General features: G+C 31.1%; 1 protein-coding gene across 2 annotated transcripts; it reads right to left on the reverse strand.

Moving 5' to 3' along the window:
* Window positions 1–1,728: 1,728 nt before the first annotated feature.
* On the reverse strand, window positions 1,729–19,505 carry LOC148605564 (protocadherin gamma-B3-like). 2 transcript variants are annotated; one of them, XM_088550295.1, is made up of 5 exons: window positions 19,437–19,505; window positions 9,611–12,330; window positions 5,389–5,574; window positions 3,391–3,511; window positions 1,729–2,712 (listed from the first exon to the last, which is right to left on the reverse strand). In XM_088550295.1, exons 2-5 carry the CDS (start codon window positions 12,215–12,217, stop codon window positions 2,312–2,314), a joined length of 3,315 nt encoding a protein of 1,104 aa, XP_088406421.1. In that variant the 5' UTR covers window positions 12,218–12,330; window positions 19,437–19,505; the 3' UTR covers window positions 1,729–2,311. The 2 variants fall into 2 exon arrangements, with proteins under 2 accessions (XP_088406421.1, XP_088406420.1); XM_088550294.1 differs by lacking the exon at window positions 19,437–19,505 and adding an exon at window positions 13,161–13,347.
* Window positions 19,506–25,680: the final 6,175 nt, after the last annotated feature.

Here is a 25,680-nt window from a genome sequence, read left to right on the forward strand (position 1 = left end):
AAAAGGAACCATCTGGAAAATGAACTGTTCGACAATAGAATGACATTGTAACTCTGGTTTGATCTTTCAGTGGACGGTTCGACAGTAGAACGACATTGTAACTCTGGTTTGATCCTTCGGTGAACTGTTCGACAGTAGAACGACATTGTAACTCTGGTTTGATCCTTCAGTGAACTGTTCGACAGTAGAATGATATTGTAACTCTGATTTGATACTTCAGTGAACTGTTTGACAGTAGAACTACATTGTATCTCTGCTTTGATCCTTCAGTATACTTTTGTGTGTATTATTCATGTTAGAGAATAGTATATAGAATATTATAAGTGTCAGTTTTGTCTCCAAATGTCGATGATGTTAGCAAAGATACTTTTTTAATGACTCAATCGATTACAACAGTATGCCTTCACAATTTCTGATCATGACTTCATTCAATGTCACCATTGGAATGCCGATCAAGGGCAAAAAAATTCAAATAAAACAAATCAGAGGATAAAGAATAGAGCTGCGTCATGACCGCAAGGTACGCCCGTCAGTTGATATACCAAACAGCGTTTCTAAGTATTCCCTACATTATTTTTTAGGACTTTATTTGCTAGTCCTAAAACACCATTAATATTTGGAGCTTCAAAACATTTTCAATACTTTTATGAATCATAGACGATTGATACATAGTGATGGCAAGTATCTCACACTGGACAATTTTTTATTTTATTTTTATTTTTAAAAAAAAGTGCCAAAAATTGAAAACGTGGAAAGGTAATATCATAGGAAACCGAAAGGAGTCTATGACCATGGATACAAATAATATCTCAATTTTGTGGCCTCGACTGAAAGCTTTGTTAAGTTAAAGCACGACAACGGAAAATAACACACCGCTTTTTTTATGAAAAAGTGCAAAAAATCGAAATTTTATGGAAAACGCAATGGGGCTTATGACCATATCCTAAAGTCACGTGGCAATTGCAGAAAACGTTCTTTTTTGTTAGAGTGTGTAAACTGAAAAAACACACCCTTCTTTAAATGCCAAAAAGTCTTAAAACTCGAAACTAAATGTTCAACATAAGGATCCTTCTTTAATCAATATGAACAATTGACTAAAGTATTAATTAATTTTTGAAGCGTTTTTTGAGTTAAAGTACGAAGTGTCGATGACGGACAGCGGTATATCATATGTCACGTCAAAATTGACGGGCCTATAAAAACAAAACATTAAGTATTTGAACGTAAGAAATTTGAGAATATTAACCAGCTGTACCAGTAGGGTTAGCCATCTCTTGGAGTATGGCCAGTCGTACAGGTAGGGTTTACCACCTCTTGTGAGTATGTACAGTTGTACAGGTAGGGATAGCTACCTTTGGGAGTATAGCCAGTTGTACAGGTAGGGTTAGCCATCTTTTGGGAGTATGGCCAGTTGTACAGGTAGTGTTAGCAGTCTTTAGTAAGTATGGCCAGTTTGTACAGGTAGAGTCAGCTACCTTTTTGAGAGTATGGACCAGCTGTAATGGTAGAATATGCCAACTCTACTTTTCCAGAAAATATTCAGTTACTGAGGTAATCCTGGATGTCTCATTTTTTTTCTTTACACATTAAAAATGTATTATTAACCTCTTTTATCAAAATAAATAAATCTAAATATTCAAACTATAGTGTAATTATTGCACTTAACCAAAAACACCAACATTGGACATCTAGTGATGAATTGCCACAAATATAAAACAATATTTGAGGTATATAACATATTCATTTATTCAACAATATCATTAACTTGCTTTAAGCAAAAACAATGTATCAAACATATAACAAATTGGATTTTAGTACATAATTCCTGTGAATTATTAATATCAAATTATGCATTAGTATGGATTTGGGGGTATAAGATTCATTGATCTGAATTTTTCACTTATTAATGTAAGTAATTATAAAAACATTTCAATGGGTATCACAGTTACAGATACTTTTTATCTCATGTTTAAAAGTACTAATTCTTTGTTTTAGTAACAAAAATAAAGTTTATGGTTTATGTACCATAATCATAAGTCCAAATTTTCTTTAAACATTCAAAACAAAACATTTCTGTACATAAATAAAAAAAAAAGACGGCAATTGATAAAGTTCATTATTCTGAGTAATGCTGCAGTAATCTGACAGCTATATTTTTGATTGTCATATAAGCATTAATAGTTCCTGAAGCATGCAAGGCAACAAAGTAAAATGATCAACAAATAAATCTACACCAGTATGTATAAAGAGATCAACAAACACCACTTTCTATTGAGTTTCAATGACTAGAGAACCACAGTTTAACACAGGTTTATACAATAACATCTTGTATCTTTTCTAAGGTAACTTCTGAAAGGAAATCATCTTGATCTATTGTGTAGCTACCCGATGTTGTTGTATTATCATCATCTTCATAACCAGTATTCATACTGTCAAGAGTCTCATCTAAATACTGTCGCTGATGCAATCCCTTCTGGAAATTGCCATATGAAATGTGGTCTCTATCACTGTATGTACGATAACGATTATGTTTTGTTGATTTATCATAGAATGGATGATTTGGTGGATCTCTAGGGCTGCTCATATTTGTCTGCTTAGAAGGCCCAAGCTGATTGAATGTGAAAGTTGATGGGTGAGATGAATTCTGTTTATGTGGTGGAGTTCCTCTCCGGCCTTGTTGGGCAGGATTTAACAAATATTTCCTGAAGTCATCTGCAATAATCAATAAAACTGATATTAATTTCTGTGTGCATGTAATTTTTATATAAAAATAGTTTGTTGCCATGCTGTATCATACTTTTCTGATAAAGGCCTATAAGCGGCTTATTGAAAAAAAGGGATAAAAATTAAACGGAATGAAGAAAAACACTTTTTTTGTAGATATACAACAAACCGAGTATATTTTAAAGATAGCCTAACAATCTAAAAAAGCTGTTGATTGTTGCTGAGAACTACTAAGGGAGTTTTTAACTCCCTTGACTATCCTGTTGGGTCTTGTACAGACAGAGTTGCTGAGAACTACTAAGGGAGTTTTTAACGTCCCTGACTACCCTGTTGGGTCTCGCACAGACAGAGTTGCTGAGAACTACTAAGGGAGTTTTTAATGTCCTTGACTACCCTGTTGGGTCTTACATGGACAGAGTTGCTGAGAAACAACTACTACTTGTATTTATATCAATATCCTATAAACAGCAACCAATAGAAAACTTGTAAACATTATTCAGTAAAACCCATGGACTAAGTAATCTACCATAATGTTCAAGTAGGATTGTTGAGGAAATTAAAAAAAAAGATAAAATAACAAGCACTAAACTAAAACAAGTCATGAAACAATAGACATGTTGGTTGAAAAACCTGTCAACCAAAATTCATGGAAAGAGCTATGTATACCTGATTGATGAGATTTTGACATATTCTGATGATCATCATCTAGGCTGCCCCGCCCACTGTCACTCTGAATTGTCTCCCCTGATGTGTCACTATGGTTATCACAAGGTTTACGCACTGGAACCTGAAAGAAATACATTTTGTATTTATAACCTTTAAATATGTTCATTATTGTATTAAAATTAAAACCTTAATGCCAATGCTTGTTTTAAGTTTCAAGGATTGACTGATGGATGTTAAAAACTCCGTTATTTTTTTTCACCAAAGTCATCTTTATAATTCAAATGATAAGAGGTGGCATCACTAAACATGTCAAACATATTTGAACCTGATCCATCCATCCTGTCTAGCTTGGTACAAAAAAATTCTGTTTTTATAACTGACCAATACAATAACTAATGGATAGTTTATTGGAATATCAAATTTTAAGTTGTGTGATAGAATAAATTTACCCAGATGTGGGTTCATTTATTTCCTCATAATCGTCAATATTTAAAATGATCAGGCAGATATATTTCAAACTGTCAGGTTTACTGTGGTTAATGGACATTATGGTTTTTAATATCAAAATAATATTCAATTTTCCTCCTGATATCATCTATATTTGCTATAAATAATGTTTTAAAATTTTTCCTTCATATTCAGAGAGTGTAACTTGAATGACAGATCTAATTAAAGATCTTCCTTGGTCTATTGCTATTTAAGAGTTGGTTATTTTTTTTCTATAGGTTCAAAATTGTTTGATCAAGGCTTTGATTTTAATTGATAACATAAATTTAAGATTGTTAACTTCTTTAATTGGAGGAACTTAAACAATCAATGTTTATCCATTTTTCCAGTTGAAGAATCGTTTTAAAGTCTATCAAACAATTCAATTTTCTTTACCACACTGACAAGTGTTAAACTGTTTATTCATGCTGAAATTTGCCACTTAACAAAACCATTCTGCGTAAAATTAATTTGGAAAATCTATTGTTTCCGAAACCAAATTTAAATCTTGTTTATCTGTTTTGATGTTTTTAAATGGTTTTTGGTTACATAAATCTTGTTACTGTTTCAAAATGAAGATTCAAAATTTTCACAAATAAAACTTCAAGACAGGTTATCACAAAATGAATGAAATTGTGCAATAATTATAGATCTTGTGACCTTAAGAGGATATTTGAATTAAACTAAGGTAACATTAAAAGAACTGACAGTTAATTCGGTATACAACTTCACTTTCATCATGCAACTGTGCTTTTTAACACACACACACACACACACACACACACACACACACATACATATATTTAAGCAATAAATAGTATTTTAAAGGTAGAAAAATGATTAAAATACATTGTATCTCTAAGTCAAATTAAATTGCATTTCATTTGATAGTCTGGTGAGTTCTAATAGATAAATGGAAAATTCACAAGCTCATGTTGTGAAGAACAACACCATGTATGGCACTGTGCCTTCACAATCTATTGACAATGGGAAGATTTTAGTCACTATGTCTCTTGGTACAATGGGCAATTTCAATTTTCAATTTTGGTCCTAAATTTGACAAAAGGATGTATTATTATGATATATGCTCAAAAATTTAATTTAAATCAAAATTGAATGTCTTGGTATTATCCATGATATATCAGGGAAATCTATTGACAACAGACTTTCCTCTGGGATGATATCTTTTTGATAGCCTGCTAACATGTATTCAAAATTTGAAAATTTATTTTATGAAAAAACATTTAACCACATGATTGCTTTGTAATCTGTTCAGGTTGAGGTTAAACTAGGGGCATTTATCATTAATGTTCTTTAATTTTCACTTACTCAATATAGAGTAAGATCAACATTTTATCCATAATTATTAAATGGAGTTTAATATAACTATCATTGGAGTATAAAACTATTAAAAAACCTAATTCTTCTTCAATAACTGATTATAGAATTTGAAGTGAAATTATATGCATTTACACTTAAACTGTACATATTATACACTGGTATTGGTTATACCTCTGGGGGTTGTTGATTGGTCCACTGTTTATCATGTGACTGTGCTAATTGTTGGTGTAATCTGATGGAAGCTAATCTTGTAAGTTCAGACTGCCTGACATCACTGTTTGGTGAAGTTGACCGAGAAAATCTACCAACATTATCCCTACTCTCAGCTCTGGTAATATCAGCCACAGACTGAGGTCTCTGTAATCATAAAATGTATCAGTCATTGATATATGGGTTATCACTGTGACCTCAACACAAGAGTCCAAAAACTAACAGAATAAAACATCTAGATCACTGTAACATTATAAATACTGTTTCAATGAAAATTTTCCATTCTTTGTAAGCAACTAATTCACATATGATCATCATTAAACTCTCATCAAGAATCTGCCTCTCTTTTCTACTAAGATCAATACAATAAGACTGAGCCACCCATCCATTTCCTCCTATTTGGTATAATTACCCAAGAATCGATACATCAAAAATGACAATTGATCTCAATTTTCATGCAAACTGATAGAAATCAATAATTTTGTTCTCTTATCATGATTGATACAACTAGATATTAAATATGACTCAATAATACATGATGTAAAACAATCAGTAAAAACAAGACTTGAACTACAAGTGTTCCCCTTGTTAGCTAGTTACACCAGAAAGGGATGCCGATCATTTAACCACGTAGACAGTGAACAAAAAGGAGACATCTTCATTTTCCCTTTCATACTAGCTAATTACTATAATACTACAATTTAAAATTTAAAGGAACTGGATTTCTACCTATTGAGAAATAACAATGGTAAAATGAAAGGTATAGCATGTTCATTAAAACTGTCCATTTCAGTCAAAGGAAAGAATTTTGCTACAAAGAGTGATCATAACTAGAGTGACACTGATCCTGGTATTAAGTTCAGTTGGACCTGTAGCACAGCAGCAGTTTACTTCAACCTGTTTGTTAAGCAGGTACCCCTGCTAAGCGACACCCTATCCCACAATACTTTGTAATGATACAAATTTCCTTTAATCAAGCTGAAATCAAACACATTATTACTTGTGCCTTAATCCCATATTATTGTTGGGTAGTCCCAACTGTGAAGCATGATACTATTGTAATTACCTGCCCATTTATACAGTGGAGGATTAGGATATATTAACAATAGAGGCTTATGCATCATGCTCTGAACAATAAGTGCAAAGAAATAAACTGGCTTATCAAATTATTTGAACATTTCATGAGCATGAATTGTAAAATTAAATTCTTCGGTAGTGACAAAACTTGTGTATATCTTTTAAGTTCACAAATGAAAGGTTTGAAGTGAATTTTGACCACTTCACTGATATTTAATACTGAATTATACTCTATAATCATACAGGAATCTTTTTTTCCTCCAGACTTTTGGGTAACTTGTAGCTTTTCAAAGAACACACAAGTCTGAAAAGAAATTGACTGGGGAAATAAATTAAATTTTCAATAAAACAAATTAATATCTTTGAGGCTATTATTTAGATTCAAAAGTCAAGAGTTCCTACTTAAAAAATAGATTTGACACTATCAGCAGATATCAGTTCATAGGTAAAAAGTTAATATTATATTGATAAAGCACAATACAAATTTTGAACTAAGTTTGACATATAGTTCAAAAGAATAATGCTGCAAAATTTTACCAAGTTCTAACAAACAAACCAATTCTGTGTTTTGAATTGTATATGAAATTATTCTTTTGTCACAATTTACTCTTAAATGAACATACGTCTCCAGAAAACTGACCTATTTTCAAATGTTTCTATTTATCAGTGACAAAATCTTCAGTGTTATCAGGAAATCAAGTATTTTTGCATAAAGACTGCATAGAAACTTATACTTTTTAATTTAGTCCCTGATTATTGAAAACAATTTTTACCATCTTTCTAATTCTATTTAATTTATTTTTTACCGAACAGAACAATAAATGCTTAAAGTAGTTACAAAAAGTTAAGTTAACAACTGACTATATTAGTCAAGTGTTCACTATAATCATTTGTATCGAGACTTTTAATTTTTGCCACCAACATTATTATTATTTCTCTGTGATTTCATCTTTTTCTTTTTCCAACTTTTAATTGCTTAATGATGGCTTGAGGTTTCATTGAAGTGGAGAAAATGTTAACAGTTTAAAATATCAAAGCAGTTCTGCTTTTCTTTTTAAAATTGTTTTTTTTTACCTTGTAAAATAAGACAATTTTTTTTACCTTGTAAAATAAGACAATTTTATACATTTAGTCCTAAGATTGAATGGGCTTATGATAATATTTATCCTAGCTTCTATGTCCTCATGGCCAGTTGTTAACCATAGTTTTTTTTATAATCTTGGTGATCTTTGTATAAATTTCTGAGCCAGAAAACATGAATTTTGCATTTTTTCTTGTTAAATAGATGTGCAAATTTACAGACATAATTTATAATATATATCCGGGAGCTGATTCAGTCAGCCATGTGTTTTTCATTAAATGAGATATGTTGTTTGTAAAACTCAACTCAATCCCCCCTCACAGTTACACACCATAACTACAATCTAACATTCTAAAATAAAGGATACTTAATTACTGAAATTGAAGAAACCAAAATTGTCACAGATGGAGTTAATTGATAATGCAATAAATGTCAATTAGTCAGTAATTGATTTCTGTTTAAAATACACAAGATGTTTTTCATTGTGACCTGGTGCCACATATTGGGAGCAATATTTGCTCTTTTATAAATTAGTTTGACTTCATGATTAAACAGTAAACATACTTAAAACAGTTTTGTAAAGGAAATTTGTTAGGAGATTTATAGGAGCAGCATAACAACATACTTCTTATAGAAGATGTCAAGGTGTATGTTTTCATCCTGTCTGTTTATTTAGCATTATCCAAGGCCTCCTACTGCAAATTACAGTAAATTTATAGTTTGTAAACTAAAATGAACCATATCATTTGGGGAAAATACTTTAGATTGAGTCAACAAAATTGTTAAAAAGTCACTTAGATATGTGAAACTTTTTTTAAAGCTGTAATTTTGTAGACAGACAACCTTTATTCATGTGGATTTAGTTTTAAAATGATATTTTCTTTCTATTTTATGATATGACAAAAAGATCTTTTAAAAATGTTTGGTCAAATCTAAAGATTTAATATTTATACAATCTAACAAATTCTAATTATACAATACATCCTAGAAGGCCGTAGTCAGAAAACTTATCAAACAAGTTCACCAAGAATATTAATATTAAAGAGTGTTCAACTGCCAATGAACTTGATAAAAGACAGGACAGGACAGCCAGAATGTGTCACTGCCTAATGAGACATAGACAAGACAGGACAGCCAGAACTTGTCACTGTCTAATGAAACATGGACAAGACAGGACAGCCAGAATGGGTCACTACCTAATGAAACATGTCATTACAGTTTGTTTGACTTATAAATTATTTAATTGTCATTATCAATCAATCATAAATGTTTATATTCCAGTGCAGTGCACTTTGCACCCATTTAAAGGTTAATAAAACATTTTTGTCACAGGTACTTTATCAAATATCTATATTGTCTATACTAAACACTTGTTCTAATGTTAAAATATAAAGTTACTGATCTTCCTTCTAACACCATGATGAGAAGAAATATTTATTTCTGACAAGTTTTTTTTTATATTTTTCCCACACAATTACCCTAACAACTTGTTTTTTTCAACAACAAAGCTTGTTTTATTAATGGCAAACCTAAACAAACCCCCCAAAAAACAGATAAATGATATAAACAGTACGTAAAAAATATCAACCCATTTATCCAAAGAAATGCTATTGCACCAAGAATTTGTCACATTATTCTCAGTAACAGCTTGAAATAATGTTATTCTACAAAATATAAATAGTTTCTGGTGACTGAGCCTTTGTGGCTAATAGGTTTGACATCCATGGTGTTTTTCTTATCCTACTTAGATATTTCCTCACTTAACATAACTAATGAGATACACATACCGAGGATGCTTTGTAAGAGAAAATAAGAATTCAGGGGAGGAAAAAACCAATCAGCTTGTTTACAGAGACAACAAAACAACCTCTACACAGAGGATTAATACCATGGCTAATTGGCATACACCCTTAGAGCTAGTTAAAAATGTAAAAGAAGAAAATATGTGTGCTCATTACCCCAAAGAATATTATTGCTGGAAAAAAAAGTTCACGTTTCTCTTCTACAGACAACAAATATATTTACCTGGTAAAGACATGGCAGATTATCATTTGAAGTATTGTATTCTTGTTGGCTGGTATTATCCCCGGGTAAACCATACAGTTTCTCAGAAAATAGGTTTTTGTTTGGGCCAGGTACAACTTCTTGTTGATATTTTTGCTTCTGCTTGTCAAGTCGACGAATAACGAAAATAGTTATTATAATAGTAGCAGCTAAGACAACAGTTACCACAGCAACAGTTATTGCTATAGCAACACTATAATCTTGTTTTTCCTGTGACACTGGTGATGCGGTAGTCATGTTACGTAGCGACACAACAATATAAAGTTTTTGTGAGGAAGTTAGGGATGTAGGTAATCCTTTGTCAGACACAGCTATTTCTAAGAAGAATTTTTGGTTCATGTTTTGTATAGTCATTCTCTGAACTACAACTACTTCTCCTGTAGTGCTGATAATGTTAAAAATATTGGAGTCATTACGAGACTTGATTGAATATAACAGGTCTCCATTTGGGCCTATGTCAGGATCAGCAGCTTTAACCCTGGTGACTACAGAGTTAACTGGCGATTGATAAGAGACTAAGATTGTATCATTTGTAACATTAGGATACTGTATGATAGGATGATAGTCATTCTGATCATCAACATCTACAATCACATTTACTGTCGCGTTTCTAGATGGATAGCCATGATCTGTAGCAATAACTGATATCATATATTTGTCTATTTTTTCTCTGTTCAAATGTTCATTAGTTTTTATAGTTCCATACGGCATGACTTCAAATGGGACACCAGCAGATGCTGGAGCCAATGAGTAGGTTATATACCCATTCAAATCAGCATCAGGATCAACAGCTTTAACATTAGTCACATTAAAATCCTTTAGATTTTCCATAACCCTAGCATAGTACACATCTCTATCAAATCTTGGGTCATTGTCATTTATATCTTTAATATCTACGACCACCGTACAAGTAGCACTCAACGGCTCTTTTCCTTTGTCAGTAGCCACCACTCTAAATTTGTACTGGCTAATTTTTTCACGGTCAAATGTGTTGTTTGCCCTAATTAGTCCAGTCTGGTTGTCTATAATGAAGTTTTTCCCAGAATCTGGATGAAGTTGATAAACAACTTCAGCATTCTTACCACTATCGCTGTCTGAAGCAGACACATGTAAAATAACATCATTCACATGATTATTTTCTAATATACTAGCATTGTAAATTTGATTCATGAATATTGGAGCTTTATCATTCTCATCAGTAACTTGCACAACAAAACTTTTGGAACTATTTAGTGGTGGATTACCTACATCACTGCAAAACACAGTAACAAAATGTTCTGGTATGGTTTCACGGTTCAGTGGTTTTTGAACTATGACCTTATACTCCTTAACATCCATTCTCTGCAGCTGAAAATAGCTATTTTCCACTTTACATGTGACTATTCCATTTCGACCAGTGTCCCCATCATCAACTTTCACATGTGCCACCACTGCACCAAGATTAGCAAACTCGGACACTTCAGCCATATTGGAGTCTGATAGGAGATTTATGTTGATAATTGGTGGATTATTGCCAGAATCCAGAATATTTATATAAACAAAAACCTGTGACATCAGATGTTGTTCTCCATTATCTATGGCCTCTACAATTATTTTGTAGACTTCACTTGGTTGATACTGTAATTTTTTTATGATTTTAATGTCCCCAGTTTTTGAATCAATAGAAAATGTGGCCAATATATCCTGAGGTTGACTGGCACTGAAGCGGTAAGTAACTTCACCATTTTTCCCTGAGTCACCATCTACAGCAGAAACTGTGACAATTGTAGAGTTGATGCCTGCATCTTCTGCTAGAGTAATGTTATAAAGACTCTTACTGAACACAGGAGGCTCATCATTCACATCATCAACTAGAATATTGACAGTCAGTGTACCTGTTTTCGCTGGAGACCCACCATCTTCAGCCAGTATCAAAATGTTATAGTGATCCATTTGTTCTCTGTTCAGATTTCGGATCAGTTTAATTGACACTGTAGATGTAACTCCATCTAAATTTTTAGTCGACTCCACATCAAATGGTGAACCTAATGGGGAGATCACATAAGTTTTAACAGAATAATTTGAACTGTCCTTATCTATTGCACTTTCTATCGCAAATTTAGAACTGGTTAATGAAGCTTCAGAGATGGAGAGGTTGAAGGTTGGTGATGTAAAATATGGTGTGTTATCATTGATGTCATTTAAATGAACAGAAATATCAAATGTCTCAAAAAACATCCCATAGGTAGACTTGGCTGAGAATTGTAATGATAAAACACAGGTTTGGGAGAAAGCACAAATTTCCTCTCTGTCTAAATTCTCCTTAGTTCGTATTTCTCCTGTTGTATCATTCAACTTGAACTTAGATGTATGAGGGTTTCCTTGCGTAAGAAAACTATAGCGTAGAGTTTTGAAATCATCAGAATTATTCACTTGCTTTTCAAGATTAGTATCTATCGCAACATTTCCAAGTAATACATTAGAACCAGTTTCTTCATCAATATAATAAACAAGTGAGTTAAGTGTTGGAAGAAATATAAAGCCAAGCACAAGAATTTTCTCCATCTCGAAGAATCTCTTTGTCTCCATGTCAAGTGCTGCCAGACACAGCTCCCCTCATCATATTTTTGTAGTTGATTATCAAATTTCAGATTTCTTCCAATCAAAATTTGTTTAAATATTTCTCCAGTCTCAATTACACCCTGAAAAATTGTTGTAAAAATATTGACATATGGAATTAAAGCACATTGACTAGTTAAGAAAGCTGAGAATCGCTGAGCAGTGTATGCTGAGGTTTTATTTATATTTGTTTTCTCACATGAAATTAATCCAATTGTTGAGTCAGAATAATATTTTTATTACATTACCTACTTTTTTCACACATAAACAGATTGACAAACAGAGCTGGTTTTCACTTTATTTTTCATGTTTTCATTATTATGCCAAGTGTGTGTGTGTGATAACAGTCAATTTGACAATATGACCCCTTTCCATTGTATGGTTCTTGATGACTTATGTAAATAAATTTTACTTTTAATGATGTGCATGAATTATTTCATGAAACTGCTATTTAATAATAATTTGGAGCTCATTTAAATATGCAAACATTGTATAATAGCTACCAATTTTTAAGTTTTTTTAAATTTTTACTTTTCTATTTTACAATATATATATAGGCCCTGTAAAACCTTTTCAAATTACAAAATGGCAAGAAGCAAGTGAAAATAAACTTTAAAAGAAAAGAAAGTATCTATCTTTAATTATTTAATTTTGTTTCATTTCAAGTTGAATGTTTCATGTTAGTAACTTTGATTTTAATTTACACTGGTTTCATACTGCAAATAGTTAACAATAGCCATGTATAACAGTGAGCATTTTAATGTATTGTGCCATGCTAATTTAACAATTAAGGACCATTTAATGTAACTTAAAAACACCATGTGAGTCACGCAATGTACATGTAGGATGATTGTCATGATAACAAAATAATGCATTAATTTTAAACACTAATAAATTCGAAAATTTAACTTACCAATTTTTATATTTAATTAATCCAAATTTTCCTCTTTAAAAGAGAATTAGCACAAAAGTCACCTTTTTTAAGACATCAACGAAAAAATTATCCTTGCTCCCAGAATTAATTTATAACCTTTTCTGCTATTAAAACTACTATGTCAGTACACATTGGTTCACAGCAAGTAGACTCCTCCCATTAATATTTAAAACCAATCAGAAAAAAGAATTAGAGAAGAAGCCTGAAACACTTGTCAATCATGATAAAACTTTTCCTTCAGGTGAAATCTATACAGGTAAATTTACAACCTAGGTGCTAATGAAATATACACTAGACTGATGAATCAAAGAATTAAATTTGTTACTGAGGAATTTCACAGCTAGCATTCATGAGTTCTTAAAAGCTGACAAAACACACTTTTAGCAGTAATATGGTATAACTTACTGAAACTACAAAGAATGAAATATAGGCTAAAAACCACTAATTCCACTTTCCATAGGCTTCTATGCTAATTTCACAATATTCAATGGCTTCTATGGACTTTACCTTAACTTTAACCTGCAGAGGACTATATATCAGCATGATTCTACATATGTCAGCTCACAATCCTCAGAATGGCATGTGGGGTTAGCAGACTTGCAGTGCAGTACTGGTCACCGGAAGTGAAGGGTCTATAAATAGCATGGGAAATCCCAGTGTTTTCACAAGACAGGGGTATATTTAAAAATCATTATGGAGATTAGGCTTCACATCACAAGAAGCAAAACGCACCTATAAAATGTACAGAAATGTTTTTCCTTTCAGAAACTGTTTAAATTTTTTAAATAAGATGAGAACTTTTTTCACAGCACTATGAGGAACAGGGGTAATTTCTGCGTAGGACTATTTTTGCGTACGTTCCAAATGCTCATTGGTTGAATTGGTGGTCTGTAACCTAAAGAGTCACTTTTTGTCTTAGAAAAAATAAATAACTATACAGGTATCTTCCTACACACATACTGAATGCATTTGCAAAGTTTCAGTGAAATGTGACAAGCACTTTTTTAAATATTTGATTTTTAAATATAGGGTAACCAAGTTGTACGAGCAAAAAAGTGACAATATTCTACCATACTTAAATGCATTAAATATTTGCAAAGAACTTTTTCTGACTTTTCAAATAAAAAATATCAATCACAACTTGTTTTTTAACAATATTAATGAAGAAATAGTTTTAAAAGTAATCATTTTCTGAGAAATTGGTCTATTTTTAAAAATTTATTTCTGACATGCCTCCCCCTTTTTCTTGATCACATGTCAAAAATCCTAAATCTTTAAATTTTCACAAAAGGTGATATATTTGGCTTTAAATTTGTAAATACAGTGTTTTCACATTAAAACATGACCAGTAAAGGGCACCTAAAGCAAAAAAAGTACTCAATAATGGATTTTCCATGTTGCCATAGGGGAATGCTGATATGGCCTTAACCGCAGTAATGAAAGTGAGTTTTTCCTCATTTCTAACCTAATTTTTGCTCAAATCTACACAAAACTTGATTTCAAGTGCTTATTACCACCATATTTAGGTAAATATAGCCCTCAAAGTTTAATATTTGATATTTTTACTAAATTTTCTACACTTTTTACAAGATAGGACATAAAAATCAGCCAAAAAGACCAATTTTCCATAATTTGGACCTATAACTTAAAAAAATGCATATTTTGAAGGATTTTTGTAGTGTATTCCTCTCATGGCAAAGTTAACAAGATCTTCAAGTAGTTTAAAGCTATTTCAAGAAACTTTTCATTTCGCCATGGCTTCATCTTAAGGCTAAAAACCACTAATTCCACTTTCCATAGGCTTCTATGCTAATTTCACAATATTCAATGGCTTCTATGGACTTTACCTTAACTTTAACCTGCAGAGGACTATATATCAGCATGATTCTACATATGTCAGCTCACAATCCTCAGAATGGCATGTGGGGTTAGCAGACTTGCAGTGCAGTACTGGTCACCGGAAGTGAAGGGTCTATAAATAGCATGGGAAATCCCAGTGTTTTCACAAGACAGGGGTATATTTAAAAATCATTATGGAGATTAGGCTTCACATCACAAGAAGCAAAATGCACCTATAAAATGTACAGAAATGTTTTTCCTTTCAGAAACTGTTTAAATTTTTTAAATAAGATGAGAACTTTTTTCACAGCACTATGAGGAACAGGGGTAATTTCTGCGTAGGACTATTTTTGCGTACGTTCCAAATGCTCATTGGTTGAATTGGTGGTCTGTAACCTAAAGAGTCACTTTTTGTCTTAGAAAAAATAAATAACTATACAGGTATCTTCCTACACACATACTGAATGCATTTGCAAAGTTTCAGTGAAATGTGACAAGCACTTTTTTAAATATTTGATTTTTAAATATAGGGTAACCAAGTTGTACGAGCAAAAAAGTGACAATATTCTACCATACTTAAATGCATTAAATATTTGCAAAGAACTTTTTCTGACTTTTCAAATAAAAAATATCAATCACAACTTGTTTTTTAACAATATTAATGAAGAAATAGTTTTAAAAGTAATCATTTTCTGAGAAATTGGTCTATTTTTAAAAATTTATTTCTGACATGCCTCCCCCTTTTTCTTGATCACATGTCAAAAATCCTAAATCTTTAAATTTTCACAAAAGGTGATATATTTGGCTTTAAATTTGTAAATACAGTGTTTTCACATTAAAACATGACCAGTAAAGGGCACCTAAAGCAAAAAAAGTACTCAATAATGGATTTTCCATGTTGCCATAGGGGAATGCTGATATGGCCTTAACCGCAGTAATGAAAGTGAGTTTTTCCTCATTTCTAACCTAATTTTTGCTCAAATCTACACAAAACTTGATTTCAAGTGCTTATTACCACCATATTTAGGTAAATATAGCCCTCAAAGTTTAATATTTGATATTTTTACTAAATTTTCTACACTTTTTACAAGATAGGACATAAAAATCAGCCAAAAAGACCAATTTTCCATAATTTGGACCTATAACTTAAAAAAATGCATATTTTGAAGGATTTTTGTAGTGTATTCCTCTCATGGCAAAGTTAACAAGATCTTCAAGTAGTTTAAAGCTATTTCAAGAAACTTTTCATTTCGCCATGGCTTCATCTTAAGGCTAAAAACCACTAATTCCACTTTCCATAGGCTTCTATGCTAATTTCACAATATTCAATGGCTTCTATGGACTTTACCTTAACTTTAACCTGCAGAGGACTATATATCAGCATGATTCTACATATGTCAGCTCACAATCCTCAGAATGGCATGTGGGGTTAGCAGACTTGCAGTGCAGTACTGGTCACCGGAAGTGAAGGGTCTATAAATAGCATGGGAAATCCCAGTGTTTTCACAAGACAGGGGTATATTTAAAAATCATTATGGAGATTAGGCTTCACATCACAAGAAGCAAAATGCACCTATAAAATGTACAGAAATGTTTTTCCTTTCAGAAACTGTTTAAATTTTTTAAATAAGATGAGAACTTTTTTCACAGCACTATGAGGAACAGGGGTAATTTCTGCGTAGGACTATTTTTGCGTACGTTCCAAATGCTCATTGGTTGAATTGGTGGTCTGTAACCTATAAATGGCTATAAAATTTCCAGATGGTGAAAGTTACATGATTATTTAATTTCCTTCTACATTAAATCTTTAAGAAAAATTACTGTCATTTTCTCATTATTTAGACCTCAATTTTCTTTCATCATCAAGTGAAACATAAGTGGATGAAGCAATTGATATTTGCAATATATGGATTATTCAAAAGAATGGGGATTCAGTACATTTTTTTGCTTACAATGACAACATCAAGAATAGCTGGTTATCTGTATAAGTTTATACTTGATTCCCTGATCCACAGTTTTGAAGCCTGATATATTATCAAAAATAAAAAATGACTTTTAACATAAATAACCATCCTGAATTAATTGGCAACTCCATTTGTCATTTTTCAACAAAAGATACTATTTGTTATAGTTTAGCGATGACCAAAAAAGGTCATACTTTGGATGTGGATATGCAGACAGGTGATATTTTTTTGCCTAAAGGACTTACTTGCAATGAAATATGCTTAAATCATAAATTATTTTTTCCTTTGGAAAAGTCAAAAAGTTCAGAGAAAGTGTTTTTTTTTGTCACTGTGTTGCTACATAAATCAAATAAAAACAACTTAAGAATGTGAAGGATATTGACCTTATGTATCTTTATAAACTCTGTGTCATTCTATATCTGTTATAGTATCATCTTGTAAGCAAAAAAAAAATTGAAACAATTTATAAATTAGGATTCAATATGAAACTTACTGTATTATAAGATCTGAGTCATTAAATGTACTGTCTACTGCCAGGTGTTAGAAACATTCACTAAGGTATTATGTTAACAACAACTAATTAATACTAGAATGGATATTAGCAAAAATTAAGGATCAAGCTGTAATAAAATTGTGCCACCATTTCATTAGTCTGGGTTGTAGACCACTAAAGCAGTTCTACCCCTATAATCAGGGCAGCCAGGCAATAAAAATCAAATCATTACCAACAAAATTACAGGTCTTTTACAATTTAAATAACATCAAAACATATAAATTTGTTATATGAGCCTATAGCAATTTTCTTCTATTACAAAATTGAAATTTTAAGACTCTTTTTACAGACCATATTGATACAAAATTATTGGTTTGTTGCTGTGGGTAGTATAAAAATTATGTGCCTATAAAATATTCGTTGTTCAAAGGTTACAAATTGAAATTTAATGGAGATATAAGTTTGCATTAGACCTCATAAGTGTTTTATTAAGCCTAATTTTCAGCATTATTATGTTTGGAAATAGTCATTTAAAGCTTTAGAATCAGTAAACTTTTTTTGACTTCTTTTATCATGGAAATATAATCCACCTTGAATGTAACGATTGGGTTAAATATGGATGAGCAGAACCTGTAAAGCTCCTGAATTAGTCATACAAGGTCCCATCTCTGTGACCTGTTTACAAATCTTCTATTGATGTTTTCAAAGATGTTCTATCTTACCTGATAAACCGTTAAATTGTACATAAAATGGCAGCCTATTGAACAAGTTTGATATCAGATCATAGATATACAATTCTATTTGTCAATTTTAAGTCAATGCAGAGAAAAAGAGATATAGATTTAGAACTGTATTAGACCAGAAAGCTACAAAGAGTCCTCTATTGTTATAGCTGGAACTGCTTTAATCATTTGAAGGAGTTTATTGAGTATAACAACAGTTTTACATGATAGGGTGTCATTTTCTATTCTGCCCTTGTCACCTTTAAGAAATAACTTTGTTCAATTGTATGTCACTCAATTTACACTGGAAAAAGTTAATGGGTTCAGTCAAAAATTGAAAACACATTTTGATAAATGAAAGTGTAAAAATGTTTTGTTGTGTTGGGTGTGAGCTCCCTATTACAACCAGTAACCTATCACTAGATAGTAGGATTAGTCTCATTGCTGGAAAATTGAATGTTCGAAAAAATGAGAACCAAATAGCAAGAATGGTTTGGCATCACAAACTGCCACTCAAATTAAGTGAGAAAGCTTCACAATTTGTATTCTCTGCTTCATGATTGCATTGCTTCTATTGATATCTCTGACTTACCACAAAAATTGAAACTTTTAATAAAGAAGTGTTACTATTTCATACAGAGCAAGATGACCAATAGGGTAATGTACTTTAAGTACAAAGTCATGAAAATAATTTTGGTAGAAATCTGAAACTTGCAGTACATGATACATGATATTTTATTCAGATATTATAGAAAATATTAATTTATGTAGATCATGTAAATTTGATATCAGAATTTAATAACAATATATAGAACATGAAAATCATTGATAATTTATGACAAGTTATATGAGATTTTAAGGATCTAGTTTTTGGAGGTGCAAAACATCTATCCCAGTGACATGCAAACAATATAGTGTTATACAGACTATCATGTTTCTGGATGCTTACAAAGAATAGATGTTTGACATAAGATGGAAGACCAGACATCATTTTGCTTATTGTCCTGGATTTTAATTATGAGTACCATCTTTGATAACATACAAGATAAACAGTTGGTATCATTATCTGGTTACAAAGCAATATTAACTATGTACCTGTATATCATTTGGGTTAAATTTGGTAAAGTTAAACAAGTCTGAATTTTCCTTTACATTTGTAGAAACAGACTTATGTTACTCCATATTTATAATTAAACTAGGATAGGTTTGATAACATTCCTTCTTATACTGTACTTACAATTTCATATTAATGAGTAGAAGATAGTTGAACCAGAATTGTCAGTTTCCCTTTCATCAGTATTGACACCTAGATAGAAAAGCAATTGACATTTATAGCCCCTTATGTCACTGACTGGGATTCAGAATTGAAAGTAGATAAAGGTAAAATAAATCCCTCCATACCAAATAAAATTATAACCTGCCCCTCTAAATTTAATCAAGTTTCTGATTAAGATCATGCTTACCCTAGTTACAGACAATCTACAGTTGCTAGGACCTTTTCTGGTTTATGAGACAGATAGTGCTGGAAATGTTTACCCCTCACCACATACCAAACATTAAACCAGTGGTTAGAGAAACACATAAATGTTTGTTGTATATCATTAAAAGTGAAAGAATTAAGTGGTTTCAATGAAGCAGGTGTGAAAATGATCCAAGTTACCTCTGAGAGAATCACAATAGTTTCAATATAAGCACCTCTGGCAAAGGAGTAAAGCTCTTATATTGGTCAATTTGACAGCTTTCTTTGTAGACTAATACGTGTAAAGTGTGACTGGATAAAAATATCTAATAAAATTTGATTTTCAAGTATTGCTGAAATATGGCAAATTAGTGACAATCCTCTGTTAATATTCAAACAAACACAATAAGGAAATAGTTTATGATAAGATTTGATATTGCTAAATTAATTTATCTGTTGACGGTAACTACATGTATGTAATATTTCATAAAGGTAAAAATTTATTGATATTCAGTTGAGCATTTAATGTAAAAGAAAAAAATAATCGGATTCTGAGAAGAGTTTTATTAGAATTAGATCATGATTTTTTTAACAGTAGAATATCTAGAGAGAAAGAGGACAAATAATAACAGTGTTGACCTACCACATAGTTAAGGGAGCTGATGGCAGATTATACCAACAAGGATGAAATCACATCCTCAAGTGACCAGAAAAACTTTGTTTCTTGTCAACATGTCTTCTGTTTCACTGTCTTCTCAAAACAAACAGACAGAAGGTATAACATCAGTTATAAATATTTGTTTGACGGGGAGACATGAAAATTGGTCCTAAATAATCTCATTATTTATTTTAGAGAAGGAGACCTGTCAAATTACTGTTATCTTATTTCATTTATAAAAGATTATAAACATTACCAGTAGATAACATACAGGTGGAGATAAAATTGTGGCTATAAATACAAGTACTCTCTAAAGCTTTTCTTATAAAACAATGAATATTTGGAAGCATAAAAATTCTGAATTCATATGCTTTAAGTTAATTCTAGTTTAACTATCACAATATAAACTGTCCTACAATTATACAACCATCTTCTACAAGTCTACAATTCCATCTACTTTAGATTTACTGAATAAAATTAATAGAAATAACACTTTATAAAAAATATTATCTATATTTTTCAAAAATACTAGCTGAAGCTCTCTGGTATTGTGTATTGGCATGTAAGAAGTAATAATGGTTATGTTTATTAGCAATAGTGATTGATCAGAATGAATGACAAATCACTCATTTTATAATTTACAAAATATGTAATGAAGATTTCTGTCTATAGTGTTCATTAATATTCTTTTCTACATTTACAAGAAAATAAAAAAATGACAACAAATTTATATTTTGACAACATTTTACAGATATTTGCACAATTGATCATCAAGTGCATATTAATTTATACCAAACAGTTTATCCTTTTTTTAGAAACATGTTGAACTTTCAAAAATCAAACCATGGAAGTATAATTACTGTCTTCAAAAGGGCCAAGTCTGTGAAAGGGACATAATAAATTCATGTAGTAAAACTCAATTAAAATGCAACACTCACCTTAGGCAATAAATTACACAATACATCAAAGACAAAATCTGATTAATAACAATCATATTTAAGTGTAATTATTGGTAAACAATATCATGTTCAAATTGTTTATTTCAGTTTAATTGGTTCTCCATTATCACCTAATATGTAAAACACATTCCTAGAACTGTTGATTTCTATGGATCAAAGGGAGGTTATTGCAGGTTATTTCCCTTTAACAGATAGATTTCACACCCTGTCTTTGAAGAAAACCCTCTCCAGTAAAATAATTCTTGTTTTTAATATGAACTGTAAAATGTTGTATATAAATAGTCATAACAGTTGTTTATAGAGGATGTAATCAATACAAATTTTATCTTTTGACCTTAGAAGCAATGAGAGCCCAATTTTACTCTAACAAGAATTTAATCTGTAGAAATTATGATTTAATGATTTAACCAGTTTTATATCTTTAATAAAAACAAAATGTCTATCTGTTTATAGCTCACATCTTGTTAAATTACAAAGAACAAGGAAAAGTATGAGCAAAGGTCAATTGGTGCTCATATAAAAAATTCAATATAATTCAACTTTGACCTTTTACAGGTTACAACTACCTCAGATCATAAATAGTTTAAATTCATTATGATATTGTTTATCAAATGTTACAGGTCATTTTAAATTCAAGATTTGCAAAAATGAAGCTTATATTAATTTATTGCAAGTGAAAGGAAAATACATGTACTTGGAAGGGTAAATTACGTTTGCGCACATTCAATGTTCAGAAAATGTTCTACGGTTGCACACACTGACATAAATTTTGCTTTCATAATACATTTGTACGATACTGAGTTTTATTCATTGTATAGTTAAAAATAAAACAAGTGTAAAATGTAAGTGGTGAGTTTTAGTTGGTCTTATTAATAAAGTGAACACAAAACGTTAGTCTTGATATATCATCAAACAGAGATAATGGGGAAGTTTGTAACCAATAAATGGAAACCAGGAATACTGTACCAGGGTTTCCAATACTGATATTTCAGAGAACCAAAAGCAGCAAAAACCTGGAGATGTACAATTAAAAGCTGCAAGGCTATGTGCACAACAGATTTGCAAGAATTGATGGTAATTGACAGATTCCGACAAGCTTTTGCCACATTATGTAAAAGTATACAAAGTATGAAAAGTATTATAAAACCAATTCAGTTTTAAATATTAGCAAAAAATGAAAAAAAAATACTAAAGCGTCAAAATAGAAGCACAATTCAGCAACAACAAAATCTAAGTACATGGCCAAAATATGAAAACAAGAAACAGATGATCTACATACACAATGAAGACAACAAAATAATACAGAAGTTTCAACTGAAGATGTCTTATTTTTAAGAAAAAAACTTACTACCATAATACATTGAAAAATGACCAAGTTTTTGATTTTTTATCTCAAGTCCCAAAAAAGGAAGGTGCACATATCCAATCTGTTTAGTATTTCACATGATCTTTTTACTATAGAATTATAATAATATGTACGGTAAAGTATTTTTATTCATTGTTATAGGAATAAATTACTTTAAAATTTACAATACCATACGGTCTTTAATCTTATTGATATCTTTTATTCAAAGTTGTAAAGAGTACTTACATCTTACAGGCTTTTTTCATATAAAGAGGGAACAGTAAGGATGAATTATAAGGACTATTGATCAAATCCATGGAAAGTTAACACTTAAGAGTATATCAGTTTAATATTTAGTCCACTCATTGCTATTGATGTCAGATATGTCGTTAACTTCAAATGAATTTACTCAGTATCTAAGAACTTTGATTTTTTACTATCATCTTAGAACAGAATATCAAGGGTACTCTGACTAAAAGTTCTATTCAATTCAGAATTCTATTAAAATAATAAAAGCCATTGGACAAATGCAAAGAACAAAGTTTTCACACACACAGTTTGTAATTACAAGAAACAGCATGCTACATGTATTAATTTCAGGTAGCCTAAAGGAACATGTAAGATTAAAGAGTTACAAGGGGAGGATATTGACAATTCTTTCCTTTATCAGAACAAATCAACACATTAATTAGAACAATTAAACTTATATTACAGCATAGTATCTTTATTAGTAAATAAGTGTCTAATAAAATACACCTTAAAGAGTGGAAAACACTTAATCTAAGGGTTGTTAAAATTCCTGTTTTTTTTTCCTTTTCCAAATGTACATGTACTCAATGATAAAATAGAAGGTGAAATATTTGAATGCTGATACCCATTCCCTTATTTGAATGCTGATACCTATTCCAATACCCATTCACATATCCAGCTGATATTGTTTTTAACACTGAAGCCTTACCAATAGTTTGATTGCTGATAAATGAATAAAACTGAATATTTAACAATTCAAATCTGCTTTTAACATCTTATTTCCACAGTTACTTTTGACATTGTCTAAACCATGATGCCTTACTGGGGATGCCTACTTAATGGTGTAGAAGAATTTTTTTTTAACAGAAAGAAATACTAACACCATCTACATGTACTACTTGTATCAATTCCATTTGTCCACAGGGCAAGCAGGGATCAAAGCAGAAATAGCCGTCCCTTTATCTGAATAAATCAACACATTGTAACTATTACAGCTTTATCAAGTAGAAATCTTTATGTCTAAAATAAACCTAAGAAATGTAAGTCATGAAACTCAACATTGGTATTCATTCAGTTGTAATTCATGTTATTCAAAAGCTTCAAGCCAAATTCTTATTAAGATTACTTTCTTTTCAATGTGATTCTCCTTTTGCAAATTCATTTTTTTTTCTGACACAATATTCAAAATAATTACACAAGTTTTAGATACATGTATAAGTAAATTTGCATTGCAATGCAGTTAATTTGAACTTTCATTTTCAGCATTTAATTTTCATTTTCTAAATAGCTTGTAATTGAAATGAAAAAAAAAAAAAGCTCAGAACTGAAATTAAATAAAAAAGATAGGGGTTGCATTAAAACTTTAAGTAAACTTGGAATAAAATCTTAACAGTAATTAACTTCAACTGAATTTGACACTAATTTCATTTACAAAAATAAAGATCTAAGTTCTTTCTTGTACATTCTTTTCAAAATTTAAATAGGACACTATGAAGTGGCACATGTAGGTAAATATAAGAAGGCTATCCTTCTCTCTCTGTAAAGAGGTGATTTATTTGAGTGAAGTTGTCCGTCTCTCTGTAACCAAGTGACACGTACGGAGGCTATCCCTCTTTGTGACATCATGATTTCTGCCTTTGCAATACAATACATCCATTTAACAGGTCCCACTGTTAATTTTAAATATTTTGAATTAAATGTTTATCACACCCAAAAAAAAAAATGGACAATTGAATTTCACTACAAGTATACTAGCTCAAACAGGTGAAAATAAGGTGTCAATTAGACAGATCAATTCTTATACCTGCTGAGAAGATGAATAGAGCACACCTATCTAGAGGACATTCTGATTCAGGCAAAGTGAATTTATCACAAACAAAGGGACTTCTAAAACTCTTCAATAAGAACAAACTATTGATTATCAAGGTATTATTTATAAATACTGACCCAGGATAAATCTAAACACTAGAGACCATGTGCTTTGGAGATTTCGTTCCTTCCATTCAAGATCAGACTATATAAATAAATGATATAACAGAAATGAAAAGCCCCCAACTGTTTTATCCATATCAAGAATATGACAAGCATTTATTTGGATTTTAATGATGATGAAACTTTCCTAAGTGGAAATTGTTGTTCTGATATCCATTATAATTTGAGTAATGAACAGGTGCAATTTATACATTTATAAACATGTTGCCAGTCACATTTCCTGTAGGTACCAGTAGCGTATTGCATATCCCTCAGCGAGTGTACGTCAAAACATTGATGCTATTAAAATATAGTGCATTTTCTTTTTGCCTCTCTACAAACTAATGTTTTGTCAAAAGATACGAACAAGGACTTATAAAATAGAGCAAACATCACACTGTAAGATGAAGAACTTTTTTAAAAGAAAATGTAACATAATGACATAAAAATGTTCCACTGAAACGGTTGGTTTGATGAGTGCAAAACGAAAGTGAAAGTAGGGAAAATGGCTATTTATAGTTCAAGACTACTTTTCTGTCCGATCTTCGTGGATTCACCCTATTTTCTTTGCGGGAAATTATTTTTTCATATGTCCTTAGAAATGCTACATAGGTGAAAGTTTTATTGAATCAATTAGCATATTTTTTTTTTAAATCCTAAAATATGCACTTCACTATAGAAGTCTATGGGAAAATTAATACGACACTGAGACCTCTAAGAAGAGAATTAAAAGGTTGAAACAAGACAAAAATATGCAGATGACAAAACACTGTAAACCGGGAAATTTTCATGTCATCTTTTTTTTTTTTTTTTTTTTTAATTTCTATGCTCAATCTACTT

This window comes from Perna viridis, chromosome 10 (genome assembly GCF_037379345.1).
Source record: "Perna viridis isolate PV_CMFRI_1.1 ecotype Kerala chromosome 10, ASM3737934v1, whole genome shotgun sequence".
Taxonomy (NCBI): domain Eukaryota; kingdom Metazoa; phylum Mollusca; class Bivalvia; order Mytilida; family Mytilidae; genus Perna; species Perna viridis.